The 14,165-nt window shown below is 41.0% G+C and overlaps 2 protein-coding genes across 3 annotated transcripts in view; one reads left to right on the forward strand and one right to left on the reverse strand.

The window, feature by feature from the left end:
* The window catches only part of EPB41L5 (erythrocyte membrane protein band 4.1 like 5), a 60,994-nt gene extending 49,853 nt beyond the window's left edge, over window positions 1-11,141 (forward strand). The window contains exons 15-18 of one of the 2 annotated variants that reach the window (XR_013347495.1): window positions 2,335-2,377; window positions 3,612-3,721; window positions 4,745-4,822; window positions 7,876-8,004. Coding sequence is in view for 1 of the 2 variants with exons in the window: in XM_077830027.1 (XP_077686153.1) it covers window positions 2,335-2,377; window positions 3,612-3,721; window positions 7,876-8,059 (337 nt within the window). In the remaining variant the exon portion in view is untranslated. Of the gene's footprint in view, window positions 1-2,334; window positions 2,378-3,611; window positions 3,722-4,744; window positions 4,823-7,875 lie in introns of both variants that reach the window. The other variant, XM_077830027.1, reaches the window with a different exon arrangement.
* The window catches only part of LOC144272153 (leucine-zipper-like transcriptional regulator 1), an 81,589-nt gene that overhangs the window by 2,007 nt on the left and 65,417 nt on the right, over window positions 1-14,165 (reverse strand). The gene's annotated exons all lie outside the window — the stretch shown is intronic.

The following is a 14,165-nucleotide window of genomic DNA, read 5'->3' on the forward strand; positions in this document are numbered from 1 at the left end:
GGTCGCAAGTACAGGGCTGGCGTTCGGGGGTGGCAAGTAGGGCAGTTGCCCCGGGCCTCACGAAGCTAAGTTACATGCTTGAGCCCCAAGCAGTGGGGCTCAGGCTTCAGACTCCTGAAAGGGGTATAGTAATCAGGAAAGGTTGAGAACCATTGCCCTACTCAGATAGGCCATTGCTAGTGAGAGAGTGAGATCCCCTTCTCTGTTCAAGATATGCAGAGTAATAGCAACTGAGGGCCAGATTGGAGGACGTGAGTGGGTAGATATAAGTCACAGAGAGTGAGTGAAGTGTAGCCATACTTTGAAACTGAAGTGACAAGGAAGCTGATAGATTCTACAAAGCCAGGTTGCTTTTGCTCCATCTTCATAGACTGGGGGTTGTAGTAATTTTTGGGTAAGGGGCTGAGCCTCTGGGTTCTCTTCCTTAGTGTGGTTCTGGGAAAGTCTCTTCACTATTCTCTGCATCATTTTTCCCCATCTGTAAAATGAGGTTAATAATGACCTACCTCCCAGTGATGCTGGGTGTTCGAAAGCTTAATTAAAGTCTGTAAAGTGCTTTGAAATCCTCGGATAGGGGCGGTAGATGTGTAGTTTATTTATTAGTGTTAATAATTGCTCTTCACATTTTGTCGGTATGCCATTTTACTTGAATCTCATGTTCAAACCAGCCTTGCTGCAGGAAGAAGAGCTCGGTACAATTTCCCCGCCTGCCAGTGCTGAAGGCTTTAGTTTCCCTGATACTCACCTTGGTGTTGTGTCATGGCACATTCACCCCCAGAGCAATGAGTGCTGTTTCTGAAACTGCACACTCAAGCATCACTAATTAAAATGCATCATGAAAGATGCATGTTGTTTCTTTTGTATTAACTCATCGGTGAGGAATGTGTTGATTGTACAAGCATTCCTCAGTATTTTTTTTAAAGGTGCAGTACTCTGTACTTGTAATGCCACTCTGCACTTCCCCCTCAGTGCAGAGAGCACGGTAAGAGAACAGCCAGAGTGTAGCTTATATGATCTTGGTTGGTGTTATACCTGTAGGGCTATTTAAGTAAAAGGACTTCAAAAATATTGAAACCAGTTTACTCAGCAGGTTGACTGACAGGATGGTTACTCTGTGCAAATGATACCAATTGTCCCAGCCAGAAGCAACTGGGGCATTAATAGAATCTGGATTAAACTCTTTTTTAAAATGAGAGATTGGAAAAGAAGCTTTTTTTAGACTAAGTCTTAACATTTTTGGTTAAGATCTGTATATCTGGCATGTATGTGTGTTGGCTGTGGTGTTTTTCTCTTCCATGTCTTTCTGCCCATGCCCAGCATGTGAGGAAACCCTATCTGAGACTGAATCCTGAATTCCTTCAGCATCCCCTCCCCTAGACCCTTTATTACAGCTGCTATCCATCTAGTGAAGAAAGCAGAAGGGGAACACATTTGGATTTCCACTTCTAAATGGATTGGACTCAGTGTTACCATCTCCCAGGATATTTGGGGTTTTTTCTTATAGCCCCTGCTCATGGAGTCATGTGAATACATGAGAATCTCAGCTTTCATTTAAATATAAAAAGTTTCTATCCCTTGTAATTGTGGAGAAGATCTTAAAAATGTGAAATGTGTGCAATTTACAGACTCAGATATTAGAAGACAAATAAAAAGAATCCAAAATCTGTTTTTTAACTCATGAATTTTTTGGTGGCCTGACTCATTATTTTTGAGTATCTGATTAGGGCTAGCAATACTCTGGGCTTCTGGGGCTTGTAGGGAGAGTAGCCTTGTAATATACAATATAAACTGTTGCTTTAGAACCTTCCTTCTGTGCAACTTCATGAGACTTCAGATAATAGCAGTTATGTAATCTCAGCCATTTTCTGTCCAAAGTTAATTATACAATGAGCGTATAACAGTAATGAATAGGGAAGGTACTTTTGCCATCTGTCTTACGTTGAATGTTTAAAATCTGGCTCTGTATATGCAAAAATTGCATTAAGTGTTAAAGGCATGCCTGCTTAGTGTTGTCCTTGCCCCAAGGAAATTTCATATAATCCAACTAGATATCATGGAATGGCAAGGGAAAAAGTGAGACAGGATATAGTGAAACTCCAGCCTGAACAAATTGGGAGTCTGGTAGCCCTGCTGTCATTGGAATGAGGTTGCTGACCACAGGCATAAGGTTTTTAACTTCATTTGGAAAGTGATTTTTAGATTAAATGGTGTAGAAAGACCTCTAGTAAATTGTTGTTCTACTTGAAATCTATCTGATTTTGGTCCCCCACACAATTTATAAACATATATCTTGATCCCTGAAAGATTCTGATTTAAATTTTTCTTGCTTTTCAGCATTCCGAACAATGTCTTACATCAAAATAATGGATCACAACAAGTAAGGCAATCTCTACGGCATTCATTTCTGAGACTGTTTCCCTAAACATAGAAGCTTCATTGGTCTTCACAAGTTTCAAGAGTTGGGGCCTTATGCTAACCTTTTTAAATGCAGTGGCTTCCTTTGACTGACTATTGATTCTAAAGTTACACATTAAACTAGACTCTTATTTCAGCTACTAAGTGACAAGTGGGATCATTGGTTAACTTGGCATGGAGGATTTTAGCTAACTAGCTGGAGAGGGAGATTCCCCCACCCTCTCCAACATGTAAACATATTAAATTATGCATAAGTTGTTTAACTGTGTATGATCTTTGAGAACTATAGTAACCTGCAAAACTCTACTAATGCTCTGCAAGTTAAACTGCACACAAAGGAGAGGGACAGAGCTTGCTGGCAGTTTTGCTTCCATCTCTTATTAGTGTTCTGGGCTACTGCTCTGGTATTTTTAAAGGGACACGTACTTCTGCTACATCAAGGATAAATTACTGGCAACATCTAAAATTTTTTTTGTTTTTCATAAAACTTTTGATGCACTCATCCCCTCAGCATCTGTGCATGGTAGGTGCTTTGTGTCACTAAAAACAACCATTACGAAAACATAACCACCTCCCTCCCCAGTTACTAGAATGATACACCAGAGGGGTTAGGTTTCAGAGGCGTGGACTCTTCAATAGGAATGCCCTGCGACCCATTCTGGAGTATGTCAGCTGAAGGGGCGGACAGTAAGTGCAACAGAGCAGATCGGACACCACCAGGGGGTGATCTTCTAGGCCATTAAAAGTATAATCCCTTTAGCCACATCAGGAAACAAACAGATGTGCTGGTGCTCAAGGTTAGCTGCTTTATTCAGTACCTGTTGATGCTTCTGGCTGCTATTCAGGGGTAGATGAATTGCAGTAATCCTGCTTTTGGGTTACAAAGTTGCAGATCACTGTTGCAGAGCTAGTCACAGAGGGGAACAGTTGCTGCATCCGGGACAAACCATGAATGAAAGAGGGCGCTGCAGCTGTTACCTGCAAATCCAAGAGCAGTGCTGTACCCAGTTTGACCCTGGTACTGTTACTGGCATTTGAAAAGTGGGACATGTATCTCCAGTGGGGGGAAGTATCTATGGGAGAAGTCTTGTCAAGCCTCATGTTTGGGCACGAGGAGGAGTTGTTTTTTTCTGTGTGTCACTGTCATGCGGTAAAGTGTTTAAGATGACTTGCTTGTTTTTGTTTTATTTCCCAAGAGCTGGAATGCAAAGCCGACCCTGCCTGTCATCATTCCGTCTGGCCCAGTCTTAGTGGAAATAGAAAACTTTCCTAGGAGCCCTGGAGCCAGCCAGCAAGACATGAAATGGTGCGTTCTGCAGACCCTTGCTAGTTTCTTTGATTGAAAGGGAAAGGTCATTCGCTTATATACAGTCCAAATGCCTTTCTTTTTATAGTTAATCTGCTGTTAAACTACCTGTTTTGTCTTTTTGAGAAGAATAAATTGTGGGTCAGGTCAGTGGTGATAAAGCTGGATCAGTGCTTTGAGACCAGGCGGAGAGTGCTGCAGAGGCAACCTGCTCAGCTTCTGAGGGAATCTTTGCTGCTATTCCTATGGAGGAATCTACTGCAGCATTTTCTAGCTCTGGTGGGAGTTGTTCCACCCTCTACGGCCAACATAGTCTCTGTGACCCAGTGTCTGGAGGCATGCAGCCCAGGAACAGAGACTTATCCTGTTAGATCCTGGGAAAAACGTGCCAATCATAAATCAAGTTCTTTCTGGATGTGTCCCAGAAATCTTATGCAATGGGTAAACTAACTCTACAGTGCAAAGAGAGGAGGAGTTTGTTTGGGGAAACTGAAATGGTTGAAGGATAAGAGCTTGATTTCATTTAATTAAAATGTCTGCTCTTTATATACCAGAATTTGGGTGAGTTTGAGAGAGCAGCTCTTAGTCTTTTCACTCGTTGTCTCCTATAGCATGGGTTGTGACTTCAAATGGGGATGCAGTAATGGAAATGGAGCTCTGATTTGTTAGGCTTTGAGAAGCAGCTGTGATGGGATGCAATGGATTTAAAGCTCTTATCCTAAGCGGTTTCAGTCCTCAAAAGAAAAGGTCCTCCATTTGGCTAGAATCTGATTCTGTTTTGCTTTTATGTCTCTCAAAGACAAAACTATGTAAATATGGTTAATACCTGACAGTAATGGTGTAAAGAACTGCATTGTACAAATCTAACTAATTACATATTAAGTGGGTTTTTTTTAAATATACTGGATCTTGGATTTAAAGAGGGAGAATAATTCTGCTCTGCATCTGCTGCATTGTAATTCTGCTGCAAAACATTTGATGAAATGGTACTTTCTCTTTTTCTTTTGCCCTTGATTTGCCTAGTATCTGAAATCTCTGGGTTGTCTGTGGTGATCTCGTTGATCGGTCGATTTCTTCCCTGGTGGTGGTGGTGGGTGAAAGGTGGTTGTATCTTTATTCTTTCAGCCTTCTCAGTATGATTTTGTTCTGTATTTACTCAGTCTAACTGCAAGGTGCTTGCTAGAATCTGGTAACTTCTTCGTTCGGAACATTTGACTCCAGCTCCAAACGGCTCTACATAGGTCTTTTATGGTGGTAGCAATACTGTTATGTAGCAGTAATAAGGTTTCTGTTCTATATTTAAGTTCCATTACTTCTGTTCAGAAGCTGAGAGAATTTACAGGCCCATCTGTGGTAGTTTTGATCCCAGTGTGCCTGTGTTAGGATTAAGAGCCTGAACCTGTGTTGCTGACAGACCTTGTCCGGAAATCTAGCTCTTTGCTAGATTCAGCTGCAGAAGGAAGTTTGTCTGTAGAAGAGGGTGGGTGAACGTAAAATTTATCTGTGTGTTACCTAATGTAACATACCCCAAGAAAACATCCATTCCTACTTGACACAGTTTTAATATATTCACTTAGAAGAAAATAAAACTTTCTCTGTGTTTATAAAAAATATTGTAGTAACTTATGGAGCAGCTTTCTTTCTGGTAATGTGGGTTTAACATGGTTTGCTAGCAGCTGTTCTGTCTGCTGTGGTAAGGGATGCATCTAGCCTTAAAATGGGGAAATAAAGAACAGTTTGGAGCTGTGTAGTCAACTATGTGTGCTGCATTCAAGTTTCACAGGCTGGAAATGGGGTTTGGTGGACACATTGCTGAAACATATGTGTCTAGTTGGAGAGCTGTGACTTACATGACTTGGTATCTTAGTGTCTTGTTGCAGCTAATGGGTTTTTTTCTAAACTGCTCTCTGCTTTTAATTGGCCTATTTCCGCATGTATTGGCTTTGGCTTCTGTCACAGAAAAACAGTCCTCCTTTTTGAAAAATAATGTCCATGGATAGCTGAAAACACTGAAATATTTCAGGTTATTTCTTTATAGTGGTGATTGGGGTGAATGGATTAGGGTTAAGGATCTAACCTGTCAATTTCTGGGTGTTGTTCCTTGCAGATACCTCTACTGGCTACATTACAGCCCTTCCTTTAATTTAAAACTGGAATACTGCAGGTGTCATCAAAAATGATGAGTCAGATCATAAGAAGGATTTTCAGTCTTTTTGTTTTCTGATTTTGAAATCCTCTGCTCTATTGTTTAAATTCCTCAGTACAGAAGAGGTTTCTGCACCCTTTTGGCCATACAAATCCAAATGTAACCATCAAACAATGTGAGGTATTAACTGCAAAACTGGAGGTCCCCAAACACAAGCAGCATCTTTCTGGCTTTGTGCTGGACTAAAAGAGTTGCTTCTGGGATAAAACGGGGAAGAAGCAATAGCAGGTTAGCAAATCTATTTCCGTGTCAGGGAGCATGCACAGATCTTACTACCTCCTGTTGTGAGCAGCTTTTCATTTGGTTTCTTAAATTATAAAAATTAGGGAATAACTTAAAAACAAACCATTTGATGGCTGTTTTAACTTTTGGACCTCATATGCCATTTCTTCACAATATGCATCGCAAAGAACAAAATTCTGCGCTCCTGTGGGTGAAAGTTATGCAAATCTTCTCTCCTTTCTAAAGGAGGACTGTCTAATCATTTACCCCTGTTGTGTATCCTGCATGTCTTTTCTGCTTCCCTGTCTAATGCGATCTTTTAGCTAATGTCCTGCCTGCTCAATTGTTTTGGTGTGGTTAAAAGTATTAAACTGAACTTACTGGGACATGAGACCTGATGAAATATGAACACTTTGTAGCTGTATCTGATGATCCACTTACTTGTTTATGGTTAAACTAAATGACTGACTCTAAAATTACGCTATTTAAAGGGGGCTATTTTAGGAATTTGCTCCCTTGAATAGCTTAGAGAAAAAGAGAGAGCTTGTTTTTTTGTGAGCGTGTCTTACAGAGTGTATGTCAGCCTCACGTAAACCATTATAATGCGGGATTCCGAATCGGATAGAGAAAACAATGCTGGAACAGTCTCTGCATGTTGGTTCATTTTTTTCCATCTTGAGGCTTCTTATAAGAAAACGCTTAAAAGTTCTAAAATCCAATCATGCAGGTGTCTGTTTCAGTGGACCAAGTTAATTATCCCAAGGCCATATTGCTTCCTGCATAAGAATTACTTGACACTTGCATAAATATATTAATGTCAGGACAGTGCTTTATACATGAATCGTGCTGTATCCTGTTAGTCTTCCTAAGCCCTTGAGGACTTTATTCCCAGTGTGGAATGCATTAGCACTGGCTATGTATAGTCACTTTTGTATTGCTACATTTTTCAAACAAATTGGAAGACAAAGTCTTGGCCTTTTCCTAAAATAATCCACCTCCAATCATATAATCAATCATATCATATCATATTCGAGATAATCAAGTACAGCTATGATCAGGTTCTTCAGTAATGTCTAGTTCTTTAGTGAATTCTGCTAATGAAATGTGAAAGATGTGCTGTAGTGATCCCTTCTTTGACTATAATGCTTGTTTTTATGATGTCCTCTTTCCTCCTTTCCCCCTCTTTTCATTTGCCTTGAGAACCTGCCTTCTTTGGTAGCTTTAAACCTTGCTGTTGCATGCAGTAGCTTGTTTCCACTGTGCATTGAGACATGTCATTCAAACCCTTTAATGCCGCTAAACATGTAAAGCACTCTTTCAAGGAGGTGTATTCCTTCGTGTCTTTGCCTGTTTTCTCATCTGTAAAATGGGGATAACACTTAGCTTCGTAAAATGCTTTGGAATATATAGATGAAAAACATTGTAAGTTACAAGCATTACATACATGGGATGCCTTGACTTTCCATTTTGAAGCTTTTGCAGAAGTACATATACACTCTGGCAGCAGCAATTAAGGGGTTAATTTGACATTCCAGCTATTTTATTCTGTGTATATCCTTGCACACTTCCTTTATTAGGTGTTTGACATTTGGCAATTTAGTTCTTCCTTATTACTCTTTTTCACATCATTCTTCCCTCCCTTCCTCTCACCTCCTACTTTCTTCCACCCCTTCCCCTTCCGTTGCTAATTACTAACTGTGCCCCCTCCCAATCCCCAATGATCCAGGCCCTTTGATGCTGATGACTGCCGTCAACGTGGTGGAAGTGTATGGAACGCATGGGCCCCACCCTCGACCCAGTCTGCGGATAGACACTACACTGATTTTGTCCATGAGCGCAATGTGAAGAATGCAGGAATTCATAGTGATGCCATTGGTTATGCTGTCCAAACTACCATGACCGATCTATGAGAAGTGGGCCTTTTTGGAGCTTGAGGCTGTTCTGTAACACAGTCTGGAACATTACATTTTCTGAGTTGCCTCTAAGATAAGGACAATGGACCCAGAGCTGATTAGGAATACCCAGACCTTGTGCGAAGGCCCCTGCATATGGTGCTGTTGTATTGAATCTTTTAAAGAAAAATTAGCATATACACTACTGGTCTGTTACTCCAAGTATTCTTGTACTGAAAAGGGTATGTGTATCTTTTTAAATGTGTTAAGATTTTTCTTAACGATTAAAGGATTTTAGCTGGTGGTAACTCTGAGGACCCCTGCAGGAGTTTGCATCTATAACAAAACTGGGTATTGCACCTGTGGTATTAAGTGAGATTTCAGGAATTGAACTAAATCAGAGGACCATCATTGGTGTATAACTGCCCATCCTTTTGCACCATAATAGTTTGTTTAAAAAAGCATGGGAGAAATGGGTGACTTGCAGTTCAACCACTCTAAGTCTGTTGGTAACAAGTTCTGTAGTTATTTTACTTGAAAATGTTTCTTGGAAATTAAATGAAATTATTTTATTTAAAAAAAAACAAAACAAACCAGAGCCCCTGAAAAGGTACAGAATAGAATTGCGGGGGATGGGGAAGGAGGCAGGGAGAATATATTTTTGAAGGATGTCTTGATTGCTTGTATAGGAAAACCATGTTTCTTCCCTGGTTTTCACTGTAGGGAAGGTTTTAAGACTTTTGCTATTAGTGGGACAGCTCGGTCCATATCTATATGTACACTTAAGAACAACTCAGTTCTTAATGCACTGAACCAAAGGCACGATCCTGTGCCTGTTGTCAGTGTCCTCCTAGCAACATTCCACCCCAGTTTGGATAAACACTATTACTGCTATTCCAGAAAACAGTTTGCAATGTGTGTTTTAGCTCCCTAGTATTTTTGTTATTGTTACTAAAATAACTGGTTTGAAGTAATAGTTTGGGAAATAGTCTAACTATGGGAAAATATCTTTTTAGTGTCTGAAATTGTCAGAGTGAGTTTACCTCATTAACAGAAACATTTTGAATAGTCTGAAGTAAGAGACACTCGTGTGTGGGAGAGAGAGTGAGAGATCGATCTTAGGTTGGTTTACACATAGACTTATGTCGATATAACTGAGTCACTCAGAGGTGTGAAAAATCCACAGCCCTGAGCGATGCAGTTGTACCGCCTGAAATCCTGATGTAGACTGCAATGTGTCAACAGGAGGGCTTCTCTTGTCAACAGAGCTACGCCTCTTGGGGAAGTGGGATACCAATGCCGACGGGAGAAGCTCTCCCATTGGTGTAGGTTGTGTCTTCGCTACGCACTGCAGCGCTGTATGTGTAAACTTGCTCCACATTCATAGTCGTCAATACAATATACTGTCATGTTAGATCACAGATTTTCTTTCCTATTTGGCCATTGTCTCTACCCACAGCTCTGCTACACCCTCTCACCTGATTTAGGAATAGGATATATGGGCTCTGAAGGTCATGCCATACAAACATCTTTGGTCTAAAGGGAGTTTGCCAAGCTACAAGGTCTATAGATGCCTCTGTGTTTCCATCCTGCCAAAAGAGGACATTTTCCCCCTAAAAATTGCAATGGGCCTTCCATTGTTTGTGGTCTTGCAATTAGGAAATACACTTCTTCTTAAAAAAGTCACTCACTGACATCTGAACCAATAACCCAGTTCACTGGCTTATTGAGAATCTTGGGCCTGCTCTAACTTCATTGGTTTTATGGCCTGATGCTAGTCCAGTTTGGAGTCTCAGAAGTCACACTAGACCCTTCCAGATAATGATTTTAGCTTTAAGGGGGTGTCAATATTTCCAGAAATCTGCAGAGCGTATCCCAAACTCATCTGGGTTTACAGAAACCATATGCATTATTAAATGTCCCCCCCCCCCGCCCCTTACCTGAAAACAATAATAGAATTATGTGTGACATGCAGCAGTGAGGACCTGATACTGCACCCTTTCCTCATGTATGTGGTCTCATTGACTCTATCCAGAGTCAGAGACCACTCAGGTTTTTAAAAACTGACAGACTGGTCCCAGGCTTCGAACAAGTCTTACCATCAAACCTATAGCTTAGCCTGGAAAAAGATACAATTTCTCTAAAACATATATCAAAATGCAAAGCTGTGACGCTGTTTCCTCTGTGCTTTTGTCCGGTCCCTGCCACTGTGCTCCAGATGAGATGGTGAAGGCTGCTTGAAGACCACCCATTCTACCAAATGATTCATGGAGATGACTGTTGGTTCAAAGGTCAAGGATACAATTCTTGAAGGGGAACTCTCTCAAGTTAGTTTAAGAACAGTAATGCTCTCTACCTCTTGTCCAAAACCAAATGGAAAAATGGGTACAAAGGTCTTTTAAAAATTCTCCACCATTCAGCTTTAAGAGTAGAAAGTGTCTGTGTTGCTGAACGTGTTTGATCGAGTCAGTTCTCTGAATAATTTTCAAATTGCTAATTGCAAATTTAATGTTTTAAAAGCTAATTTTATCTTTCAAATGTTTAGCACGTGGAAGGTGCTAACAAAGTAGGTATAGTCAGGACATAATTGCAATTTCTCCATAGATATTTTGGCAGTAGTGTAGAAGGGGAGATAAAATCAGATTACTGATGAAATTTAAGTTTCCATTTACCATTGTATTAAAAAAAGGATAGGATCGCTGTGTATAAATGATCCATAAGGTGACCAGAGGTGACCAGAATAGCTTCATTCTCCTTTTAGGTAGGTTTATTTGTGCATTTGGTGGTGGTAGGTTCAGACAAAAGTTTTCTTACTAAAGCAAAAGTACTTTTCTGTGTTAGTTTCTGTATTTCAGAAGTACTAGAAAAACTTAAAAATGAAATCTGTTATACCGAGCAGGTACAGTACTCTACCTACCAGCTAAATATTCCATGAGTGACAGAGAGAGAAAGAACTCACCAGAGAGAACAGGAGTGTGTGTGTGTGTGTATGTAATGGCATGGCATGGCAAAACATCCGACTTTTTGAAAATATTTTTGGATCTTTGTCACAATGATGAATACTTATTTTATTAAAATGTTCATAATGGCTTTATACTTATTCCATATGTTATCCAAGAGCCTGTGTTTAGCTCCAAGGTAAACATGGAGGTGGTTGTGGTTACTGCAGATACTGACTGAAATCCAGATGGCAGAGAGCAGTCGGGCCTCCTGAGATCCCTTCCAACCCTGATATTCTATGATTCTGTGAATGAAGAAATTGGCTACATCTTCTAGTGGGCTGTGGTATAAGGCACATTGGGTGGCTATTGTGTTACCGCAGCGCTATCGATAAAGCTTGGTTGGCATATTCATTAGATAAACCTTGATGTGGAAGGACAGCTCAGCTCATTCAAATGTGAAAAGTCAACTCAGGCTAGTGGTTATACTGGAATGAACTAGCCTGGAAATGAATTATTTTTTTTTAGCACTGTATATGTTACATATTATTGCCAGCTGGGTTTGAATCTCACTTGCTTCCTAAGGATCTAATGCTCCTCTGTCACTGTATTTACACTGGTGTAATTCAGTGGCGTTACTCCTGATTTCCGTAAGGGTAAGCTACAGAAGACTGAGGACCCAAGCTAGCTGACTGAGAACTGAAGACCGTTAATGGTTACCTTGGCCACGTTAGTTGGTGGTAACACGTTGCCTGATGTTTTTCGAAGGAGCTGAGTACCCGCTACAAGAATATCCAGAATTGTTACATTAAATGCTAAACCACAAGATAATTTGGAAGAGAGAATAAACCTCAGACATCAGTTTAAGCCAACCTCACTAAAGGGGGTAGGAGGAGAATCTCATGGGGGGACAAATTATCAGACGTTTACAACCTACTGCAGAATTTCTTGCACCTTCTTCTGACTCATCTAGTGCTGTCCATTGTCAGACTGGAGAAATGGCTTAGGGTCTGATTCAGTCTGGCAAGTGCAATGTTTGTCATTAACTGCAGTGGGAGGTGCAAATGTTCAGCACTCTTAAAAATTGTGCTATTGGTGATTATCGGCATGGATGAATTTGAACTGGTGAGTTAAAAGTAAAAGGTTCTGTATCCTATTTCCAGTCCCCTGGCTCATATTTCCCTTCCAGGAAAATATCTTTTAGCCTGGAATGTATACAACACGATAGCCGACTCCTCCATTAGTCAGTACCAATCTATTCAAGTGGCTGAACGATTCTGGGATATGCATTTGTATTAAATCTTTATTAGCAACTGTCCTCCTCTACACTACCCCTGCCTTGTGGAAACACCCAGAAGTATTACACATAGTTTAATGGTGACTGACCACACAACATTCATCTCTCCATTGCAACCCGCACTTGTTCCTAAGAAGCTTCTCTCCCCTCGTAACAGATGCCAGCCTGTAATACACAGTCAGTGTTGGAAATAATAATGAATTGCTCGTAACGTTAAAACAGCTTGGGAGTTGCCTTCAGAAAAGTCCAGATTTTGTCAGTCCCTCTACAAACACATGGGTGAAAACATTCTGACACCCTACTTGTTAAATAACAGAGAGCTTGCAATCCACGTTTGAAACATGTTCCCAAGCCCTTTTTCTGCTTTCACTTTAGAAATCTAGGAATGCTAAGAACGGCCTTCCTTAGTTTTTCTAAACACCTTCCATTTCTTTGTAAAATCTTTAAAAAGGTCACAAACCTATTTCTTCCGCCTTCCTTTTGCAGGTCACCTTCTAATAACCAAAAATGAAAGAAGTAAAAAAGATACTCAACTTCTTAATGCATGATATACAAAAACTACATCAAACGGATATTATTTAAGTTGCAAAGTCAAGCACACGAAGCTAAGAAATGTCAGAATTAAGGTGGTCTGTGCAACCTTAATTTGGCTCACTTGTGCATATGCATTATGACCCAGTTAGTAATTGCGCATTGATATAATAGTTTTTCCAGAGCAGATCTTTCAGTGCATAGGCAGGACACACAAAAGGGCTGAATTAAGCCACTGCAAATCTGGCAATTCCTAACTTTCAAGTGCTTGACTGTGCAATCTAAATAATGTTCTTTTAACATTTTTGCATGTTATTTCTCATGATTTCTTAAAGGAAAAAGATTTAAAAAAAAAACAAAACAACCCATTCTATTGTGTGCAACTGTAACAACCCACCCCTCTCACATCATCACGGTGTGAACCTTGAGTACCACAGCACAGACAGCTTCCTCTTGCACTACAGAGCTAACTACATCAACTGGCATCAAGATAAGGCTGTTTTCCTAGCGGGGGAATGAAGAGCTGGGTCTTGGGAGTTGTTAATGGGAAGGAGCCTATGAATGGATTGCTTGCGGTGGGGGTGCAGTTATTAGCGGAAGCCTTGCCTGGTGTACTCTCAACCCTCCCCCCCACACACTTTTTTTTTTTTTTTAATTAAGGAAACTCCATCCTCATCTGGTGCCACTGGAGCGAGAAGAGAGAAATGGGCTGCTGGGCCCAGCACCCCAGCCTGGCCCTTGTGCCCCCAGCGTGGACGTGGGTCACTGGGTTACGTGTTGGGTCCAGAGGAGGTAGGGAACCCAGTCCCATCTCTCTTTCTCCATTCCTGCTACAAGTGCTCTGTCAGTTCCCAGTCACTCCCAAGCAGCAGCAACCACTGCTTTGACATAAGCCTGGCCGCAGAATGTTTGAGTTTAGTTAATTGTTTTGGTAGGTCGCATTAATGCTAGTGTTTTGCAGTGTGCAACAGTGCTACCTACCTGGTCTGGCTTTAGGCTGGCTAGCTGTGGTCTCGGTTTATTCAGTCAGGTTGTATCTTCTGAGCATCCCAGGAAGGATTCACTGCCATGCTCAAGTCTCTTTCTGAGCATAGTTCTACTCCTAAAACTAAAAACTCCAAAATGAAAAGCAGTTCCTTTGCCCACTGTAGGCTACAGCTCCCATGGGCTTTTCCCCTTCAGCGCTAAAAGGAGGACCTTCCTTCAATCCCCCTGCTTCTGAGACTACTGCTGGAACCTGTCTCCCTCCTGCACCTCCTCTCATTTGAGCTCTCAGCCCTTTATAGGATCTGAACCCTTCTCAGTTGGGTCTGATAATTGAACCAGATTGGCTGGCCCTTTAAAGGGGATGGCCACC

Source organism: Eretmochelys imbricata, chromosome 11 (assembly GCF_965152235.1).
Source record: "Eretmochelys imbricata isolate rEreImb1 chromosome 11, rEreImb1.hap1, whole genome shotgun sequence".
Taxonomy (NCBI): Eukaryota; Metazoa; Chordata; order Testudines; family Cheloniidae; genus Eretmochelys; species Eretmochelys imbricata.